Source organism: Scylla paramamosain, chromosome 10, assembly GCF_035594125.1.
Source record: "Scylla paramamosain isolate STU-SP2022 chromosome 10, ASM3559412v1, whole genome shotgun sequence".
Taxonomy (NCBI): Eukaryota; Metazoa; Arthropoda; class Malacostraca; order Decapoda; family Portunidae; genus Scylla; species Scylla paramamosain.
The window spans coordinates 7,015,001-7,037,033 of record NC_087160.1 but is presented as its reverse complement, the minus strand read 5'-3'; the positions used below and the strand labels follow the sequence as shown (position 1 = coordinate 7,037,033).

General features: G+C 43.1%; 2 protein-coding genes across 2 annotated transcripts in view; both read right to left on the bottom strand.

Moving 5' to 3' along the window:
* The window catches only part of LOC135104016 (uncharacterized), a 115,605-nt gene that overhangs the window by 53,907 nt on the left and 39,665 nt on the right, over positions 1-22,033 (bottom strand). The window contains exon 4 of the mRNA XM_064010879.1: positions 6,634-6,848. Coding sequence (XP_063866949.1) covers positions 6,634-6,848 — 215 coding nt within the window. The remainder of the gene's footprint in view (positions 1-6,633; positions 6,849-22,033) is intronic.
* Positions 19,508-22,033, bottom strand: part of LOC135104002 (cilia- and flagella-associated protein 251-like) — a 15,827-nt gene continuing 13,301 nt past the window's right edge. The window contains exons 6-7 of the mRNA XM_064010865.1: positions 21,720-21,807; positions 19,508-21,522 (exon numbers count right to left, since the gene is read on the bottom strand). Of these exons, the coding sequence (XP_063866935.1) occupies positions 21,449-21,522; positions 21,720-21,807 (162 nt within the window). The 3' untranslated portion in view covers positions 19,508-21,448. The remainder of the gene's footprint in view (positions 21,523-21,719; positions 21,808-22,033) is intronic.

Below are 22,033 nucleotides of genomic sequence, written 5' to 3'. Positions count from 1 at the left end.
GGGCACGGCGCCAGATTGATTCCTAATGGCGCGCTGTTGTGTCAGGCGTGTATTTATGTGTCTGTGATGAGAGTAAAACTGATGTACCTACTTACTGACCATTGCCGTTGTCGCGCAGATTGATATGATCGTTTTACATTGATATCAGTTATTACTCTCTCTCTCTCTCTCTCTCTCTCTCTCTCTCTCTCTCTCTCTCTCTCTCTCTCTCTCTCTCTCTCTCTCTCTCTCTCTCTCTCTCTCTCTCTTCCAGGAAATGGACTGGATTATATCAACAATAAAAAGATCAGATAGCGCTGGATAGGATTACGAGAGAACGCTGCCTCTCCCACCGAGAAACTGACGAGAACTGAGATCGAACTCATAACCTTTCATCTGCGTAAGAACTAAAACAAATAGCCATAACGAGATCGATTAGTGCAGCTGCAGGAGAATAGAGGAACTAAAGAAAATAGGTAGAGTAAAGGAGAGTTTTGGAAAGGGGTGCAGGGAGTGGGTGGAAGTGATAGATATGTTGCGTGGATGGGTCGGCAGCAGATAGTGCTATATAACACACCCATTTATTAGTCCTTCAATAGGAATCAAGTCACAAAAGGCTCTCTCCCCTTTATCTATTCTAGGTCCATTCTTTGTGTGTGTGTGTGTGTGTGTGTGTGTGTGTGTGTGTGTGTATGTATGTATGTATGTATGTATGTATGTATGTATGTGTTTGAGAAGGGGGAGCGGGAGTGGCATTACATGAATAAACGTACACACACACACACAAAGCCGCACCGTATGCATGAGCGTGACAAGGAGCAATTGAAGAGACGGTCGGCAATGTAAACACAACACTAGGAGTAAGAAAAAAAAAAAAGCAGCAGCAATTCCTTACCTTATAACACTCGCATACGTATCCGAGGCCACGTCCCAAAGGAGTCATGTAGTAGGTGTCTGTGTGCCTGTATGTCGCCGCAGCACCGCCCTTCATGCCGTGCTTTATTCAACCCATTTGCATTGGATATGTCCTGGCAATGTGGCGCCCGTGTTTAACATCATGTCAGGAGTCCCCCGGTTCGAACCCCAGCGGCAGTAATTCCCCCTCCCCGGCCTGTCGCTCTCCGAGATGGGATGCAAATGAACAGATCATCACTGGCACCGCGGGAGTCTGACGTAGGATTAACCCCGTCAGTGCGTGATGCTGTTCCTCTGCTGCCTCCTCCTCCTCTTCATTCCCTTTTATTAATCCTTCGCCTTCACCTCTTTCCTCCGTTGTCTTATTTCAACTATTTGATAATTTTTGGTCTTATTTTCCTTGTTCCATTTCTCTTCCTTTTTTTTTCATCGTCTTCTTCTTCCTCTCTATCTTCTTCTATTCTCTGTCTCTTCTCCATAACGTATTCGTTATTTTTTTCTTATTTTTCCTTGTTTTATTTCTCTCCCTTATACTTCTCGTCGTCGTCGTCTTTCTCCTTCCGCTTCCTTTTCCTCCTCCTCCTACCTTCTTCTTTGTCCTGTTTCACAGTTTTCATCATCTTTGTATTCTTATTTTTCTTGTTGTATTTTTCGTTTCCATTATTTCTCCTCTTCCTCTTCTTCATTTTCATCTTCCTTGTCTTACTACACGCTCTTTTCCAATATCTTTGCTCCTTATTTTCCATGTAGCATTTCTCGTTTCCCTCTCCTCCTCCTCCTCCTCCTCCTCCTCCTCCTCCTCCTCCTCCTCCTCCAGATCTCTCGATGCTAAAATTTTTTTTTTAAACTTTCCCAGCACAAATAGTAATTACTCAAAATCTGTAGCATTAGTATAATGACACAGACAGCCTCGAAAGGCTAAGTACGGACGTTACTATCTGTTTTTCCTTTATTTTCCTCCGTATTTCTTTGTATTCTTCCTCCTCCTCCTCGTCCTCCTCCTCTTCTTCGCCTCCTTCCTTTTTATTTTCCTCAGAACTGTTATTTTTTCATTTACTTGTCTTTCACTTCCTTCCATTTCTTCTTCTTCTTCTTCTTCTTCTTCTTCTTCTTCTTCTTCTTCTTCTTCTTCTTCTTCTTCTTCTTCTTCTTCTTCTTCTTCTTCTTCTTCTTCTTCTTCTTCTTCTTCTTCTTCTTCTTCTTCTTCTTCTTCTTCTTCTTCTTCTTCTTCTTCTTCTTCTTCTTCTTCTTCTTCTTCTTCTTCTTCTTCTTCTTCTTCTTCTTCTTCTTCTTCTTCTTCTTCTTCTTCTTCTTCTTCTTCTTCTTCTTCTTCTTCTTCTTCTTCTTCTTCTTCTTCTTCTTCTTCTTCTTCTTCTTCTTCTTCTTCTTCTTCTTCTTCTTCTTCTTCTTCTTCTTCTTCTTCTTCTTCTTCTTCTTCTTCTTCTTCTTCTTCTTCTTCTTCTTCTTCTTCTTCTTCTTCTTCTTCTTCTTCTTCTTCTTCTTCTTCTTCTTCTTCTTCTTCTTCTTCTTCTTCTTCTTCTTCTTCTTCTTCTTCTTCTTCTTCTTCTTCTTCTTCTTCTTCTTCTTCTTCTTCTTCTTCTTCTTCTTCTTCTTCTTCTTCTTCTTCTTCTTCTTCTTCTTCTTCTTCTTCTTCTTCTTCTTCTTCTTCTTCTTCTTCTTCTTCTTCTTCTTCTTCTTCTTCTTCTTCTTCTTCTTCTTCTTCTTCTTCTTCTTCTTCTTCTTCTTCTTCTTCTTCTTCTTCTTCTTCTTCTTCTTCTTCTTCTTCTTCTTCTTCTTCTTCTTCTTCTTCTTCTTCTTCTTCTTCTTCTTCTTCTTCTTCTTCTTCTTCTTCTTCTTCTTCTTCTTCTTCTTCCCACCATTGATCCTGGGGTGACATCTGCCGCTGCGTCGTAATGCACTCGGTCAGTGTCGCCGAAGCACGCCATAACTTAGGAGGTTGAGAGTCTTTCCCCGTGAAGGTCAGGCGGGCAGCAGGTGGCGTGTCAGTCAGGGTGGGTCGTCAGTCATGCTGCGAGGAATTCCTGCTAAGGGAGAAGGAGGGAAGGAAGGTGCAATGTGTGTGTATATATGTATGTATGTATATGTATGTATGTTTTTTTATGTGTAAGGGAGACCAGCTAAGGGGAGAAATGGATAACGAAAGAAGGTTTCCATACCATATGTTTGTGTGTGTATGTATGTATGTATGAATGTATGTATGTATCTGTCAGTTTTTTTTTGTGTGTGTGTATTTTCTTTACTTTTTTTTTTCCTTTTTGCGGTTTTACTCTTCTCTTCTGCTCTTTTTTTTTCAATGTCTCTCTTTACAATTTGGTAGTATAACCTATCAAAGACACTTATGGACGAGAAGGTCTGGTGTGGATTGTTCTTCTTTGATTTTACTTAGTGTTCTTTATGTTCCCCTTCTCCTCCTCCTCCTCCTCCTCCTCCTCCTCCTCCTCCTCCTCCTCCTCCTCCTCCTCCTCCTCCTCCTCCTCGCTGTTATAGGCCACTAACCGCCAAACGACCACTGAATGTGTGCCGCGCCGCCCCAGTCTGCTCGCCCACTCTCTCACTGACTCAATTACTCACTGGGCCGCTTATCCTGGACAGATTGTGGTGCTCACGCCAGTCATGCCCCAACCAGTACACTTTTGAAATTATTTGATTATTTATTCATTTATTTTATTTTATTTTATTTTATTTATTTATTTATTTTTGGGGGGGGAATGTTATATATGAATTTTTTTCTTTTTCCTGTTTTTTAGGATCGTGGCTGAGGAAGATGCAGGTAAGGGAAAAATGGTTGTAGCTCCACTTCTTGCTCTTTTTGTCATTCACTCAGTCTGTTTCTTTGTCTCTGTCTCTGTCTCTCTGTCTCCGTCTCTCTGTCTCTCTCTCTCTCTCTCTCTCTCTCTCTCTCTCTCTCTCTCTCTCTCTCTCTCTCTCTCTCTCTCTCTCTCTCTCTCTCTCTCTCTCTCTCTCTCTCTCTCTCTCTCTCATCCACACACATCTGCACACACACACACACACACACACACACACACACACACACACACACACACACACACACACACACACACACACACACACACACACACACACACACACACACACACACTGTCTATCACCTCACCCTCTGCTGTCTGTCACGTCCCTGCCTGCCTCTTCCCTCCCTCCCTGCTGGTAAACTTGACTCTCGTGTTCTTTCTTGAAAATCACGTAGCAAATTTGGTAGGAACGTATTTTTATATGAGTGGCGTATTTTATTTTATTTTATTATGTCTTATGTGTGTAATGTTGGTTTTGCGTGCGACGAACGTGAAAGAAAACAAATTGCGCCTTTTTAACTTTTATTTTATTTTTTTTTGCTGTTCGTCCTCCATTTTCCTTTGTTGTTCTTAAGTTTAATTGTTTGCACAGTTTTTGTTTCCTTTGTTTTAGTTATTATTTATTTTATGGTTCAGGTGTTGTTCAGGTGAAATGTTTGTCCCCCTCGTGTTTGTTTGTCCCCCCAGTAATTATTCCTGGTACCTTGCTGCTTTGTTGTTGTTTCACCTGAGTAACTCGTACTTGTGTTTAGGTTATGTCCCCGTGACTTCCCTTTAAAGCGTTGTGCATTTGTACGATAACCGTCAGCTGTTATGTAGTATGATGAAGCCTAACGGGTCATATTAGAGGTCATAAGCTTGCTAGGTCGTGAGTCAGCTAGGTCGTGAGTCAGGCAGGTCGTGAGTCAGGCAGGTAATGATTCAGGCAGGTCATGACTCAAGTAGGCCATAAGTCATGTATGTCTCAGATCACACACACACACACACACACACACACACACACACACACACACACACACACACACACACATAAGAACATAAGAACATAAGAAATAAGGGAAGCTGCAAGAAGTGACCAGGCTTACACGTGGCAGTCCCTGTATGAAACACACCTACCTATTTCCATCTGCTATCCCCATCCATAAACTTGTCTAATCTTCTCTTAAAGCTCTCTAGTGTCCTAGCACTAACTACATGATTACTGAGTCCGTTTCACTCATCTACCACTCTATTTGAGAACTAATTTTTTCCTATCTCCTTCCTAAACCTAAATTTTTCAAGCTTGAACCTGTTATTTCTTGTTCTACCCTGGTTGCTGATCCTAAGAATTTTGCTTACATTTCCCTTGTTATAACCCTTATACCACTTAAAGACTTCTATCAGGTCCCCTCTTAACCTACGTCTCTCTAAAGAATGTAAATTTAACAGCTTCAACCTCGCCTCGTAAGGGATACTCCTCATCCCCTGTATCCTTTTAGTCATTCTCCTCTGTACTGATTCTAATAGACCTATATCTTTCCTGTAATGTGGGGACCAGAACTGCACCGCGTATTCTAGATGAGGTCTGACCAGCGCCAAGTATAACTTTAATATTACTCCCGGCCTTCTACTTTTAACACTCCTAAAAATGAATCCTAGTACCCTATTTGCCTTGTTTCTGGCTTCTATGCATTGTTTCCCTAGACGGAGTTCACACACACACACACACACACACACACACACACACACACACACACACACACACACACACACACACACACACACACACACACCTTCAATCCCCAGTGACAGGCCCTCCTCACCATCTCAAGTGAACAATCTAGTCTCCTCACGGCTCGCAGATAATCAACACTCGCCCTCCTTCTCCCTTTTTTCCCTTCCCCTTCACCTAATCATCCCTCACTCAATCTTCTGCCTCACGTCCCCTACCCTGCCCACCGCAGCCACGCCTCATTCTTCACTTCCTCTCCAGCCTCCGCCTTATTTCATCAGCCTTTCTCCGTCCCTATCCACATTTGCCTCTCTCCCTCCCACCCTTCCCCTAGTCTGTATTCCTCCCCTCCTCTCTCTCCACTGTCTTACACCCAGCATTTTTCTCGTTATTCTCTCTCTCTCTCTCTCTCTCTCTCTCTCTCTCTCTCTCTCTCTCTCTCTCTCTCTCTCTCTCTCTCTCTCTCTCTCTCTCTCTCTCTCTCTCTCTCTCTGTCAGTAGTCATTCAGTGTCACATAATGAGTTGCTGGCTTCCTTCTGTAGTTTTCACAAACAGCGTATGAAAGGATCAGCAAGTTCACTATTGTTTGCCCTTTCAGTGTTGTAATTTACGTTTACTTCTATTTTATTTTGATCATCTATTTATTTATTTTTTTATTTTTATTTTTTTAATTTCTATTTATTTATTTATTTCATTTATTTATTTATTTATTTATTTATTTATTTATTTACTTATTTATTTATATTTTATTTATTTATTTATTTATTTATTTATTTATTTATTTATTTATTTTTATTTGTTTATTTATTTGTGTGTGTGTGTGTGTGTGTGTGTGTGTGTGTGTGTGTGTGTGTGTGTGTGTGAGAAATCCACACAATTCACTTTAACTCAGTACAATAGTAACGCAAAACGATACGAGGTATTATGAAATATCGAGGTGTTTTTTCCCGTACTTTTTTATGTATATTTGTGAGTTTAGCCATAAAGAAAGACAGGTAATTATCTTCTTCCTTTATGTAAGAGGGGCACTAGTCAAGGGCAACAAAAAGAGCGAAAAAAAAAAAAAGCCCAATGAGGTGCAAGTCCCAAACAAGATGTCAGCAGGATCATCCAAACTGGGGGTTATGTACGTATCTGTTCAAACCGCCGGCTTACAAAATTAAACAAGACAAACTAAATACCCACTAGGTACTCACCATACACGTGCAACTTGACCACCGAGGTGAGGGAGGGAGAGCTCAGGAAGTCAACCCTGCAGGTGAAATCCCCGCCGTCCTTGAGGGAGACTCGCTGCAGGTTGAGGTGGACTTGTCTTGGCTCCGTCAGGTTGAGGGACACGCGATCCTCATACTTCGCGTCCCTCGTCTTAGGTGTCCCTGCACGCCAGAAGTCCCCAGTACGTGCGTCGTAACTGTGGGAGAGGTGAGGTGGCGTTAGCAGAGGAAGAGGAGGAGGAACAGGAGTAGGTGGAAGAGGAAGGAAGGAGAGGAAAATGTGAAAGAGGATATAGGATGTCATTACAAAGGTCTTACAAAGCAGCTACATATTAACTTGTTGGCGCCGTTACGTGAGGTGGAAGTGTAGGAGGAGGAGGAGGAGGAAGAAGTGTAAAGGAAGAGGAGATGGAAGTATAGGTGAAGAAAAGGAGGAAGAAGAGGATGAGGACAAGATGGTGGTGGTGAAGGAGTAGGATCAGTAATAGAAGGATAAAACGAATGAGGAGGAGGAGGAGGAGGAGGAGGAGGGGGAAGAAGAGGAGGAGATAAAAGAAGAATGAACGGTAATAAAAAGAGGAAACCGATGGGGAGGAGGAGGATTACGAAGAAGAGGAGGAGAAGGATGATCGTGAGAAAATAAGGAGGAGGAGAAGGAAAACGAGGAAAAATGCGGCAACAGCAGCAATAGTAGTAGTAGTAGTAGTAGTAGTAGTAGTAGTAGTAGTAGTAGTAGTAGCAGTAGTGGTAGTACGAGGAGGAAGGAGAAGAAGAGTTTTAAATCTAAGAGACTAAAGAAACAAGAAGGCTGAGAAGATTGTTCATGAAGAAGAAGAAAGGAGGTGGTGGTGTTAGTTGAGGAGGGAAGAAAGAAGAAATGATTTAGTTGAAAGGTGAATTAGGAAGAGGAGGAGTTACTGAGGGTTAAAGATGAAGGAAGAGGAGGAGGAAGAGAGGAGGAGGAGCTGGAGGCTGATGTGAATTTAAGTGACAGGGGAGAAAAGAGGCAGAAAGGATGACTTATTAAGAAAAGAAAGAGGGAAGGTAGAGACAGAAGTCAACTAAATGGAGAGGAGAGTAAGAGTGATGGAGGAATGTAGTTAGCAGAGGAAGTGAGGATGAGCGAGGGAAGGAAGGTGTGACCAGACTTAGCAACGGGGAAGTAAAAGGGAGAAAGAAAGGTGACATCAATTAAGGAAGGGTGAAAGAAGGGAGATAGGGTGGAAGGAAGGGAGAGAACAGTAAAATCAACTGAGGGAGGACGAAGAGGCAGGGCAGAAGGAAGGAAGGAAGGAAGGAATACAGGTAAGGACAGAAAATATGCAAGGTAAGGTAAGGGAAGGAGGTTACTGAATGAAGTATTGTTATTATATTATTGGTTACATCTGTTTGGCTTCCAGGAAATCATGCATGTGTGGTGTTTGCGGTGGTGGTAGTTATTGTTGTTTTTCCCCTCGTTTCCATATTGCTCTTTTGTGTTATGCCGGAGAGTGTTATTGTGATATTGGTGCATCTGCTGTTATTACTTGCACATTTGGCGGCAAGGGGGAGGAGTAAATGTGAAGATAAAAGGAAAGATATGAAGCTACCCTTTGCTGTCTCGTATGTGTGTGTGTGTGTGTGTGTGTGTGGTGGTGGTGAAGGTGAGTGAGGTGTGAAGAGTTTTCAGTTTCATTTATTTATTTATTTATTTTTTTGGTCTGGAAACTCCTCACTACAAACTCTATAATGGGATGGGAAAGTGTGTGTTGTAATAGAAAGGGAAGTTTGTACCATGAAGACGAGGGTGTTAGAAAGAAAAAAAATAAAAAGGGCAAGAACAGCAGCAGCGAGAGGGAGGGAAGCCTTAGTTAGCAGTTAGCAAGAAGGAAAGTTTTGTCACGAAGGGAAGTGGGTGAATTTTATAGACATTGTAGTGCAAGGGATAATGAAACGTAGGTCATGGTTACATCACACACAATCTCCTAACCGCCGTCTGGTTTGCTACAATTTGTTTTATCCTTTTTTTTTTATGCGAGTGGTTCTGGCTAAGGGCAATGGAAAGACAGCAAAAAGAAAAAAAAAGTACAGCCCCACAGAAGATGTTAATACTAAAAGAGAATTGCTTCTGCTTCCCTGTTAGAAAACGTGAGGAAGATTGAAATTCTGACGGAGGAATGTATAGCAATAAGTTTAGTGAACGGTTGGTAGCAAGTGGGTCCAGGTGTCGTGAGAGGAGGCATGACAGCACATCGTCCAATACAGCGGCGTGCGAGGACATATCGGTAAGGCATTATTTAACAAAGAAACGGAGAGTGGATGGGAAATCAATGCAAGTCAGGAAATATTTGTAATGCTGGCTTTGATACCGCTCTACGGTAACTAATAGTATGACTTAATCCATATTTTTTATTTGACACATGCTTGCGACTAACATTTATAGACTGTACCCTAATATTTTTCTTTACACTAGGTAGATGCTTGAAGTATTTTGGTGTTGCATATTTCAGAGTATGATTGATGAAGTGAGTAACGTGATGTCCTTGTTTGCATGGTATTTAGGAGACGCTGATAAAACGAGTAGCTATGTAGATCTCTATGCCATATAAGGATCTCACTGCTAAATAAAATCATGAAATACTGAAAATAATAGCGAGAGACATAATAAGTTCACATTTTATGCCACGTTTTCTTTTTCCTTCTAAGAGCAACTAAAGTAATATCACAAATACTCAGGGGGAATGTTTGTGGAGTGTTACTGGAGGGAGTGACGCCCTCGCGAACACTTGTCCTGCCATTGTATGATTTATCCTGTGCTTCAGAAAATAACTGGAATATTTGTGCTTCCTGTGGTATTGGAACCAGATGGACGATCGATTAAACTGGTAATGGAAGGGACATTATTTGCGAGGTATAATGTATCTTAGTACCTCACTCGGTGTCACATTTAAGTTAAGTATTACGTGTGAGAAATCATGGACTCCCTCTCTCCCTCTCCCTCTCGTGCCACACTTCATTATATCCCACTGAACACGACCGCTGCAAATAATCACCAAATCGATTATTAATTGTAGGAAATAGGATATAAACGGTTATTGGTCTGATTCGATTGTGTGTGACGTAATGCAGCAGACGCGATCCTGCAACCCGCGTATCACAATGTATGAGGTTTGGTATCATGTTGGTGTAATTTATCGGGGCGGGGAGTGGAGGAGAGTGGCGGGGCTTTGTCTGGTCCCGCCGTGTCAGGATGGGATTAAAAGTTGAAAAGGAATTTGCATACTCGTTACGGGACCTGATTCCATGCATTCTCCCTCCTTCCTTCCTTCCTCCTCCTCCTCCTCTTCCTCTTTCTCCTCCTCCTCCTCCTGCTGCCTCCATCCTCTTATTTCCTCGTTCTCTCTCTCTTCTCTGTGTGCTCCTGGTTTTCCTCTTCCTCCTGGTATTTCCTCGTCGTCGTCGTCCTCTTCCTTCCTACCTTTCTCCTTCCCTCGACTTCCTCATTTTGATTCATTTTTTTACTTTCTTCCCTCTTTGCTGTTGTTCTTGTTCGCCTCCTTTCCTTATGTTTTTCTTTTTTCCTCCTCCTCCTCCTCCACTTTTTTCTTTTCCTCCTCCTCATGTTCTTCCTCTTTTTCCTCTTCCTCCTTGCCTTCCTTATTTTTCTTTTCCTTCCACGACCTCTTTTTCATTTTAATTTACTCTTTCATACCCCGCATTCTCTTCCTTCCCTCGTGTCCTCCTCCTCCTCCTCCTCCTCCTCCTCCTCCTCCTCCTCCTCCTCCTCCTCCTCCTCCTCCTCCTCCTATTCTTTCCCTCTCTGGCAGGTTTTATCCTCTCTTGCCTTTCTCACTCCTTACCGATTCCCCTTTTTAATTTCTCCCTCTTCTGCCTGCTCATCCCTTCTTGTCCCTTAACCTGTCGTGTTCTTCCCTCCCCTCAGCTCCTCCGGTACACCTTGTCAGCACACTTGCTTCTGTTGCTTTACTTTTATTCTGCTTATTTTCCTTCCTTTGCTCTCCCCTTCATTCCCTTATACTTTTACTGTCTGCCTCTCTGCTTCCTTTCTCAGTTCTTCTCCCTACCTCTGCCTCTCTCTTCCTCTCTATCTCTGTCTGCTATCTCCCTGTTCTTCTCTGTGTTCCTCTCTCTACCTCTCTCTCACTGTGTTCCCTGCATCTGCCTCGCCTTACACATTCACCCAATACTGTTTCTCTAATGCAGTTCCCTTGCGTTCCAAACCCTGCTCTCCTTTTTTTATTTTAACTGGTTTCTCATTTCTCCCTATATTAAATACCTTTATATTTGCATCGACTGTACATTTCTCTTTTCTTTTTCACCCTTGTCACCTTCGTTATTCTTTGTATATATGTATTTGATGTTTTTTTGTTTGTTTGTTTGTTTCTGTTCGCAGGAAAAGTTAGAAAACGTTATTGTGTGTGTGTGTGTGTGTGTGTGTGTGTGTGTGTGTGTGTGTGTGTGTGTGTGTGTGTGTGTGTGTGTTCCTTTTCTAGATGTACTGCCGTGTTTTTAGTTTTGTAAGGGCACAAGACGGAAAAAAACAAACAAATAAATAAAACGTAGTATAGGAGAAATAAAAAAAAAAAAAAGCTAACTTGTAATTTAAAAATGCTTCACGATATTCTTTTGCCGTTTCTTTAATTGTGGCAGACCAACTTAGGAGGCAAAGATCATAAAAGTTTCCTCTTAGAATGCCGTTCCCGAAAAGAAATACGGGAGGATATCCAAAAAGAGAAAGAAATCTGTTTGATACCTAAGTTGTCTTGTTACTCCTCCTTTGAATCAGTTTAAGTCGTAGGAAGAAGGAAAAAAATAGAAACAGGGCGAGAATTACAGAGTTTACCACATGTAGGAATGAAAGAGTGAGAATGTTGGATAGTTCTTTCATTATTAAAGTAGAATTAGGGTGAGAGTAAGTAGATAGCATTGTGCAGTGAGGTCAAGGGAAGGGGAGAGACATGCAGTTCAAAAGAGCAGTATGCATAGAAATAATGGTACGAGATAGTAAGGATTGCAATATTCTGGCGATGAGTATATACTGCATATTATTATTACTTCTTATTTATTTATCTTATTTTATTTTTTTTATTCTCGTCGACCCTTGCCTGTGTTTATATTTAATAATTTGCATTTGTGTTCCCAGGAAATGTTTTTTTTTTTCTTTTTTTTCCGCTTCGATGTTCCTAGAATGTGTTTAGCTTTGTTGCTGCGCGAGAGGATAATAAGAACCCAGAAAGGAGAAATGCAAAAAGGTGAACGAATGAATAATATATACGATACCAAAAAAAAGAGCTCCAAAAACCTGCACATTTTCCATCAGTTTTAATCCGAACGCAGAAGTTGCTTTGTAAATAATAGAACAACAACATATAAATTGAAACGACAAACTCAAAGATCCGCAAAGCAGCTCTAAATAATTTCCCAGATTTGGCAAGGAATTGTTTTGTATTGCAACGTGAAGCTCAATAAAAGGCTGCAACGAGTCAGAGAGAGAGAAAAAGAGAGAGAGAGAGAGAGAGAGAGAGAGAGAGAGAGAGAGAGAGAGAGAGAGAGAGAGAGAGAGAGAGAGAGAGAGAGAGAGAGATTTAAATTTTTGAGTCCCAGAAAAAAAAATAAGACTACTGAAATATTGAAATGATAAAAGGTACCTAAATTTTTTTCAGAGAGAGAGAGAGAGAGAGAGAGAGGCCGATTAATCTGACTAGCTGACTAACTAAAGACACCGCAACAACAACAACAAAAAAAAAAAAGTGAAACAACAATAAATCCTTCAAGCAGATAGGCAGATAGGCAGGACAGGGCGCAGGGAAGGCGGCATCGTCTCCTACCGTGACTCTTACCCTTCCTCTCTTCACAGCAAGTAATTAATGACCCTTCCCTGCCTTAATGAATGTCCGCCTAATGACTTCATGGGCCCCGTAATTAGTACCGCCGCTAGGGTGAGTCACAGGACGCCCCTTCACGCGCCACCCACTCCCCAGATAACTAAGTACAAGACTCGCCGTGAACTCCCTCGTTACTAATTAGGAAGCAGTGAGATCAGGGATTGATTACGTGTGTGTGTGTGTGTGTGTGTGTGTGTGTGTGTGTGTGTGTGTGTGTGTGCGTGGGGGGGTGGGGGGTGGGGGGAAGAAGGTGTTATATGGTCTGTTTCTCTTTCCGTCTCACTGTACATTTCTGTCTACACCTGTCTGTCTATTTACCTGTCTGGCTTTCTGTCCATTTGCCTGTGTTTGTTTATCATATGTTTGTGTTTTGCAGTCTATGTCTGTCTGTCCATTTATCTATGTCTGCTAATTTGTCTGTCTGTCTGGCTGTCTGTCTGTCTTGGCTCTCTCTCTCTCTCTCTCTCTCTCTCTCTCTCTCTCTCTCTCTCTCTCTCTCTCTCTCTCTCTCTCTCTCTCTCTCTCTCTCTCTCTCTCTCTCTCCAGCCTTACCTAACTTCCTCAGCTTTTTTCCTTTTCTTTATTTCTCTCCTCCAATTTCCCTTCCTCTCACCTCTTTACCTTTTTGTCACTTCTTCCCTCCTTCCATTTCTTCTTTTATCCCACTCCATTGCTTTCCCCTATAACCTCCTCCTTTCCATATTCTATTTTTTCTCACCTCTTTAGCTTTCCTTACTTCCTCCACACCTTCCCTGCCTCTATTCCTTCCTTTCATCTCGTCCCAGCCTCGCCTCGGCCACCCTTCTCTCCGCGTCTCCCTGGCAGTGGTGATGCCTGCAGCCCTTGGGATTATTGGCCCCGATACAAAAGCGAAGCCTCGAGCGGTGGCGTGAGATGATGCGAATACAGAACTTTATTGCAGGTTGTACCAACTGGCCTCGTCCCTTTAACCACCACCACCGTCACCACCTGCACCTACACCTCTACCTCTACCACTTCTCCTCTTTCGCCTCTTAACAGTGGCTCCCTCTATGAAAACAAAAGATAAACGGTCATACGAGTAAGTTTGTCTGCACCACACCCACACAGACACGAAAACGGAGCCACAGACCCTCTGCCGCACTCCCACACAGTCCTACATCCCTTCCCACAGTATCACATCCACTCTCACTGCCTTATAATTACATTCACAGCCTCTCTTGCACCGCCACAGAGACACGGGTATTAATCGCGCCACTAACCAATATTTCTTCCCCAGTGACGTAAATTTAACACACACTGGCATTGTCACTTGAGTTTTATGGAGGCAATCGTTCAGGCGTGCCATTCTAACCCTTTGCATTGTGTAATTGACTTGTCTTAATTGGATAAATTCGATAGCCTTACTAGAAATATAATAATAGTCACTGTGTTGAACATAATATACGACGCTCTCTGTCCATTAGCAGCATCACTTTTTTTGTTCGTGTGTTTTCTAAAAGTCCCCCATTAACGCGGCTCTGTTATGGACTCTTTACTTCTGGTTCTAAGCTCTATTGTGTGCAACGTGATAATTCTATTGAAATGTGCTGGCGCTGGTATAAACAGGACGCCGACAGATATGAACGGAAGGTAGATAAGACCTTACACTGTAGATGAGTAAAAGAAACCCGCGATAATGATTAAGAAAAGGGGGAGGATAAGGTGGTGGTGGTGGTAAATGACGATGATGATGATGATGAGGAGGAGGAAGAGGAGGAGGAGGAGGAGGAGGAGGAGGAGGAGGAGGAGGAGGAGGAGGAGGAGGAGGAGGAGGAGGAGGAGGAGGAGGAGGAGGTGTTGGAGTTGGAGTTTTAGTCGGAGTTGAAGGAGGAGAAATAGGAGGATAATGACGATGATGATGATTATGATGAATTTTGATACTGTGAGGTAACTTTAAATACTTCTGCAGAGTTAATGATGTCTTCTGCCGCCCCAGAGGTCGCTATCCTGGCAGAAAGTTTGTAGCGGGAGACGCACTGCGTGTCGTATATCACAAGACGCTGAAGAAAGGCTGGGTAACTTTTTCTCTTCGCGCTCTGCATTATTCACCCCGGCAATCGAGGGTCACAGCACTAAATAGTTAGGTGGGCGAAGAGTTTTCACGATACACAGAACAACTTTTACACAGCGTTGTCTCGTTGTTACTGAAAAGTTAGCAATGCATATTTTACTTTGCCCCTGCAGTGCTGCGTGACTGTCATGAGCGAGGCTTGGGGTGCACCTACGAACTGCAACGTGCAAAAGGTTGAAAAGTTGTATACAGTAGAAATCTACAGCATGGGAACTACGCACATCCCTAATAAAAGTTTTTCTTTAACTCTCCGACTACTACTTGGCAAACCTTGCTTTAGTCGGGTGCCACTCAACATATTTCTTTTTGTTCTATACACTACAAGGCTCTTTTTTCCCCTATTTTCTTTCCTGTACGTTCTTGTAAAAATCTTGTAGCACCTTTAGTGGTGTGAATTGTTGGTTATCGCAATGAGAGGGCTAAAAAGTGTTAAAGTTGAAATGTTTTCTTTCTGCCTACCTGCCTGCTTTTCTGTCTGTCAACCCTTTTTCTCTTCATGTATTGAATTGTTGGTTATCGCAATGAAAGGGTTAAAAAGTGCCAGTTAAACATTTTTCACAACGGGTTCCATGTTTGTGTTCTGTACGCTCTCTGTGGTCCATAATGCAAGTGTTGTTTAGTAGTCCATCAGCCGGCGAGGGGGGAAGGGAACGAAGGATTAGTAGATTAGTGATGTAACGAAGTTGGCGGAGGGGAAACTTGAGCAGGATAATTGTTTTCCAGTTTTAATTGACGGTAGGATCAATCAGACTCGCTGCCTACCTGCTATACTGGCTGCACTCCTTCCTGCCTCCATTCATTCATTCATTCAGTTTTGCCTGCCAGCCTACCTACTTACCCTCATCTGCGTCTTCCTGCCTTTTTACCTTTCTTTCTTTCTGCCATCCTTCCTTCCTTTTCACCTGTTTGCTTTTTCTTTCTGCCTGTCTGGCTGCTCGTCTTTGTTTTCCAATCTTCCTTCTTTCTTTCTTTTCTTTCTTTTTCTTTCTTTCTTTTTTCTTTTTTTTCTTTTTCTTTTTTCTACCCACCTGCTGCTCTCCTGCCGGCCTCTCTTTTTCCCTCCATATATTCCTCCCTACCTCCCTCCCCGTCTCCCTGTCTAGCCTGTTTGCTCCACCGGCTCTCATCCCGCCCGCCTGCCTGTCTATCTGCCCATTCGTTAGTCATGGGTTGAAGCGTTCGCCAGTCACAAAAAGGCAGAGAGGTTACAGTAATGCATGGGATGGAAGTACGTGCTCTTGTTTAATGTACTGTGTGCGCCGCGCTGTCAGGGAGGACTCGCTAAACATTCCATTTTTACGGCGTCATTTTTTTTTTTTTCACGGTTATTTACGCCAACACACATGGTTGTATCCGTGCGTCAACAGGTACACGCATACACGTTCATACATGCAGAGAGAGAGAGAGAGAGAGAGAGAGAGAGAGAGAGAGAGAGAGAGAGAGAGAGAGAGAGAGAGAGAGAGAGAGAGAGAGAGAGTTTTCTGGGCATTCTTCCATCTCGTTTTAATATAAACTTGGTGGCCTCGCTTTGTGCTGTGTTAATTGCAGCATCCCTCCGCCTTACCACCTACTCTTCCCTCCCTTGCTTGATGCCCTACTCTCCTTTCCTCCACTCCTCCTGCCCATCATCCCGCCCCCTCCCACGCCTGACCCGCTCTCTTAACCCTTTCACGCCTCCTTATGAGCTGTAAACTTTATAAACGCCCTGGGAACACGTGAAAATTAAGTTATCTTGGTCTTTTTAACACTCCTGATGGTGGTGGTGGTGGTAGTGGTAGAGTTGTGTGTGTGTGTGTGTGTGTGTGTGTGTTTGGGGTGATTTCTTCTTCATTATTGAACCCTTTCTAGTTGCTACTCTTCTTTCATGTTTCTTTTTCTTACCTCTTGTTTTTTTTTTCCTCATCAAACTTTTTTTTCTTTTATCTTTTCGCACCATTCAATTTCGTGGGTTGAGGACCGTTTGTGTGTGTATGTGTGTGTGTGTGTGTGTGTGTGAAGAAAAGTGCAAGGCATGATTTTGTATAAGCGTCTTGGCGTTCCCCTCCGCCGCTTTCATGATGGTCGTGGTGGTGGTGGTAGAGGTAGTGCTGAGGGCAGGTCGGGGGCTTCGAGGGCGTGAGGGTCGTACAGGCTGGTGTCCGTTCCTCCGTGCACAGGTTTCTTGCTGGTTTTCATTTCGCGCTGCCCAAGTAGACCATTTGTAGCTCCTGGGTTCACGGTGCGAATGTTTTTTAGGGTTTTACGCTTTTTCCTTTTTCTTCTTTCGGTTTGTTTCTATTATTGAACATATATTTTTTTAAGGGTATGATGATGCTTTGCCTGGGGGTAGAAATGGTGGATGTAGAAGGGAGGGGCTGCAATTAGTAATACTAGATGGGTTGGAAGTGGTGAAGAGTGAGGAAAAAGCTGTAGTTGGTGGTGCTGGATAAGGTAGGAGTATTGGGCGCAAGAATTGTACTGTTTCCATGTTATTAATATTTTTCCTCTTTTTGCCTCCTTGCTCCGGGAAAGAGGGACGGGTATTCGTCTAGTGTTTGTGTCTTCTGGTATCAGTACATGAAGAGGGAGACTAATTGTTACCTTATTCTTACGTTGAATACATGAAGAGTAGTATTTAATTCTTCAGTGTACGCCTCTTATTATTTTCAGAAAACTAACATCACCTTTTCAACCACAAACATATCTTTCAGGTAACGTAAGTGTTATTTTAGCCATCTGTCAACTTGATGGCCGCTCCACCCAGCCATGGGGCGGTGCAGGTGGTGGATCGCGCTTGGAGAGAGTGGGCGGTGGGTTGTGGACTGTGTTGTTGGCAGTGTGGATGCACCTGCGTTCCATCGTGGAGTTTCGCTTGTTCCTTTCCCGTCATTATTATCCTGGAGGGCAGCGTGCAGTCGGACATTGACGTGCTTTGTTGATTGTAGGAATGATTGTAGTTGTGTGGAGGGTGAAGGAGGGAGGGAGCGTGTGGGTGCTAGTGATGGATGAAGGAGTTGTAGGAGTCGAAAGAGTCGAAAGATGATGAAAAATCGTACAACATACAAGTAAAAACCCTGCAATGTTTACGTTAACTACAGAAACACCACACAGGAAGAGAAGAGAGAAAATAAAGATGTTCCCGGCCCATTACTGGAGGTGCAGGTTGTGCCAAAGTTTGAAGGAGAGGCTGTTGTGTAGGTGGTGGTGAAGTTTGCGGGAGGCACTATAGGTGGAGACGAAAGATGAGAGGGGTTGCAGGTGGTGGATAACAGAGGACCTGGTGTGATGGTGGAGAATGAGAGAGGGCGTGTAGGCGAGTGCTGAGGATGAAGGAAGAGTGTAGAGTTGTGTGGTGGTGAAGGATGAGGGAGATAGTGTAGGTGATAGTGATGAGTGACGAAGGAGTAGAAGGAGTAGGAGCAGAATGGAAGATATGATGATAAGTACCAACACTCATCATTAAATTTCTAACTATCCTTATACTCTATCATCGTAAGGAAAAAAAATTGAAGCGAGAGGAGATACTAAATAAAGTAGTACATTAGAGATCTCTGAAGTTGTCGGTGATGAATTTTGTTGCCATTGTGAAGACTTTTTTATTCCTTTTTGGTAGATCGACAAATAACGAGGAAAATAGGGAGAGTTTCAATAACACAGTGGAGATTCTTTGTGTTTCAGTCTCCTAATTAGCGTCAGTCACGGCCGAGTCTTGGTCTGGGGAGGACGTGCCGACCATGACCTTCCTTTTATTCTCTCTCTCTCTCTCTCTCTCTCTCTCTCTCTCTCTCTCTCTCTCTCTCTCTCTCTCTCTCTCTCTCTCTCTCTCTCTCTCTCTCTCTCTCTCTCTCTCTCTCTCGCGTGTATGTGTGGGTGTTAGTGAATTTGTGTGAATTTGTATATTTATGCAGGTAAATTGCTTAAACATACGTTGATGTATAACATAACCCTGTGAACACACACACACACACACACACACACACACACACACAGACACACAAAGTTACGTACAGTATAATAACAACATGCAGCCGGCACCAGACTTCGTAAAGGGAAATTGTTTCAGAACATTTAATTTCATAATTCTCTCGTTTTATTACGTATGCTTTTGGTGTTTTCTCTTTTGCAAGGGAGTTTGTTTCGTGTGCTTGTGTGTGTGTGTGTGTGTGTGTGTGTGTGTGTGTGTGTGTGTGTGTGTGTGTGTGTGTGTGCCTAAAGTGGTTCGCTCTTGCTTGTTTTGAATTTCCTTTTGATATCCTAGAGAGAAAAACAAAAAAGCTGCCTTTTTCTCCTAATGTCATGTCTTATTCTCTCTCTCTCTCTCTCTCTCTCTCTCTCTCTCTCTCTCTCTCTCTCTCTCTCTCTCTCTCTCTCTCTCTCTCTCTCTCTCTCTCTCTCTCTCTCTCTCTCTCTCTCTCTCCCTGTCTCTCTCTCTCTCTCCCCTGTCTCTCTCTCTCTCTCTCTCCCCTGTCTCTCTCTCTCTCTCTCTCTCTCTCTCTCTCTCTCTCTCTCTCTCTCTCTCTCTCTCTCTCTCTCTCTCTCTCTCTCTCTCTCTCTCTCTCTCTCTCTCTCTCTCTCTCTCTCTCTCTCGCAGTAGTAAGCTTAACTCGGGTAAATAAGTTGGTGAAGCATATTTTAGCATAATCCAGTACAGTCAGGGGAGGAGAACGCATTAATTTAGACCAAACAATGTTACTGCTCTTGTGATAACGTAACTGAACGTGGATGAGCGCTCGCGCGCGCGCACATACATGCGCATATATATATATATATATATATATATATATATATATATATATATATATATATATATATATATATATATATATATATATATATATATATAACACACACACACACACGTATAGGTAAGGAAAGTAGTGAAGCCCCTTGTGTAGTTTATATCGGTTTCTCTGGTCCCTCACACCACCTGTAATCCTCTTAATTTTACTCTGCCGCCGCCAATACCGCACCACTTCCCCTCTTATTCCATCCCTTCGTTCTTTGCCTTCCCTCCTCCAGTGAGCCGCTTCTCCCCTCATGTTCATTTACTCATCTCATTTCTCTCCCTTAATGATTCTCTTGGTTCTTATCTTCCCGCTCTTCCTCCTCGTCGTTCTCCTCCTCCTCCTCCTGGTCCACACAACACCTGTCATCGCTTTACATACTCATCCTTAACTCGTATTTCAGTCCTTTCCCTTTCTTCCATCAATGTCATTGTGACTTCTTCATCCCGCCCTCCCTTCTCCTTTTCCTAGTAATCCATGCTAACACCTGTCATCTTGTTACACACTGAAATCTCAATTTGTATTTCGCTGTCCTCTCCATTACTTTCATCACTGTTCTCTTAATATTTTATCCCGGCTGTCCTACCTCCTTTTCATTATTCTACTTGTCCTCCTCCTCCTAATGTGTGCTAAGTAATATCTGTCATCTATTTGTATCCCCTCTCTTAATTAGTTTTTCTCAAAGACCTATTCATTTCTTCCATCACTGCTCTCTTAACACTCCTATCTTTCCTACCTTCTTATTCTCGTCATGTTCCTCCTAGTCTTAGTCCTAGTTCCTCCTGTCATCTATTTACACTATCGGTTTTGATTCGTTTTTCAACAGTCCTTACCGTTACTGTAGTCAGTGCTCTCTCTGCCATCCATTCAAACTCTCCTCTCTTCCCCTGTACCTCTCCCTTCCTCTTTATTCTCCTCATCCTCCTGGTGCGCGTTAACTAACACTTGTCATCTTACACTCTCGGTCTTAATTCGTCTTTTTACAGTCATTACCGTTGCTTTAGTCACGGCTCTCTTGGCCCTTCATCCTGGCTGTCCTCTTCCCTTCTATCTCCCCTTCCCTACCTCCTTCTTGTCCCTTGATGTAATTGGAGGAGTAGCCTGAGTGCCCCAGTCAACACTAAATTGTATACCAGAGACACACCGATTTTTTTCCCAGCTGGGCCGAAATGAACAGCTGTGTTGACCCTGCTTTGTGACCGAGAGACTGGGAGAGGCAGGCAGGCAGGCAGGCAGGCAGGGTGGGAGGGCAAGCGAGGGGCGGAGGGTAATCCTTGTTGTGTTTGCGGGGAAGGAAATATGTTACGGTCTATAGCTTGCCTGGCGTTTGATGGAGGGAAGAGATGGAAAGGAAAAGGTTGGTGATATACTCGTATAGGGAGGGCGGGAAGTGAAATGGTTCATGGTATATGGATGTTTTCTCTTGCCCTTTTTGGAAGTTTTGTAGTGGATGTTGATTGTTTTTCTCCTTGTATTACTGTCGTTATTTAGAGTTATCTCTTATATTTCGTTTCATAATATAAGAAGGCAAGGAAACAACAGAAGATGCAAGAGGCCAGTAGGCATAAACGTGGCACTTCTTTTATGAAACATACCTAACACACACACACACACACACACACACACACACACACACACACACACAGTGGCACAGTGGTAAAGGGGTCGAGTCTGTGTTGGCCGCCATGGTTTACGTAGGTTCGAACCCCACTAGGCTGGTCACCTCTGAGACTTTTGCTCTGACAAGCGGGGCAGTTACTTTCTCCCCTGTGTGGTGTGTGAGGCCACAGTCTTACCCAGTGATCGGTAATAATGATGATGATGGTAACGGCTGGTGGTTGTGAGTCCGCTCGTGATCAGGCTTGGGTGAATTACACACACACACACACACACACACACACACACACACACACACGGCACGATATCACATCCTGCTTCACTTTATAATTTGTGTATTTCCAACTTGCATTATTTGTTTTCATTGAATGCCAAAACCTGTTCCACCAGTTTCATATATTTCTCGCTTCTTTCTTTCCTTCCGCACTTTCTTCCCTCTTTCATTCCACGTTCCCTTCCTTCTTTCCCTCCTTTTTTTCTTCTTTCTTTCCTCCCTGCTTCCTTTCTTCTTTTCCTTCTCTGCTTTACCTTCTCTTGCTTCATTCCTGTCTTTCCCCCTTCCCTACTTCTTTCTTTTTTCTTCCTGTTCTTTTCCTTCTTTCTCTTTTTTCTTTCTTTTTTTTATCCCTTCCTTTCTTCCCTCCTTCCTTCGAAATTTTCTTTACCTCCTTCTTTTCCCTTCGCTCCTTTTTCCCATCCATTCCTTTCTACTCTCCTTCCTTCCTTCCTTTCTTCCTTCCTTCCTTCCTTCCTTCCTTCCTTCCTTCCTTCCTTCCTTCCTTCCTTCCTTCCTTCCTTCCTTCCCACCTTACTTTGATCCTCCATTTTTTTCCTTTATTATTAAATTTTGTAGTGTTTTTCTCGGTTTTTTTTAGCTAGTCTCTCTCTCTCTCTCTCTCTCTCTCTCTCTCTCTCTCTCTCTCTCTCTCTCTCTCTCTCTCTCTCTCTCTCTCTCTCTCTCTCTCTCTCTCTCTCTCTCTCTCTCTCTCTCTCTCTCTCTCTCTCTCATACAGTCTTTCTTCGCA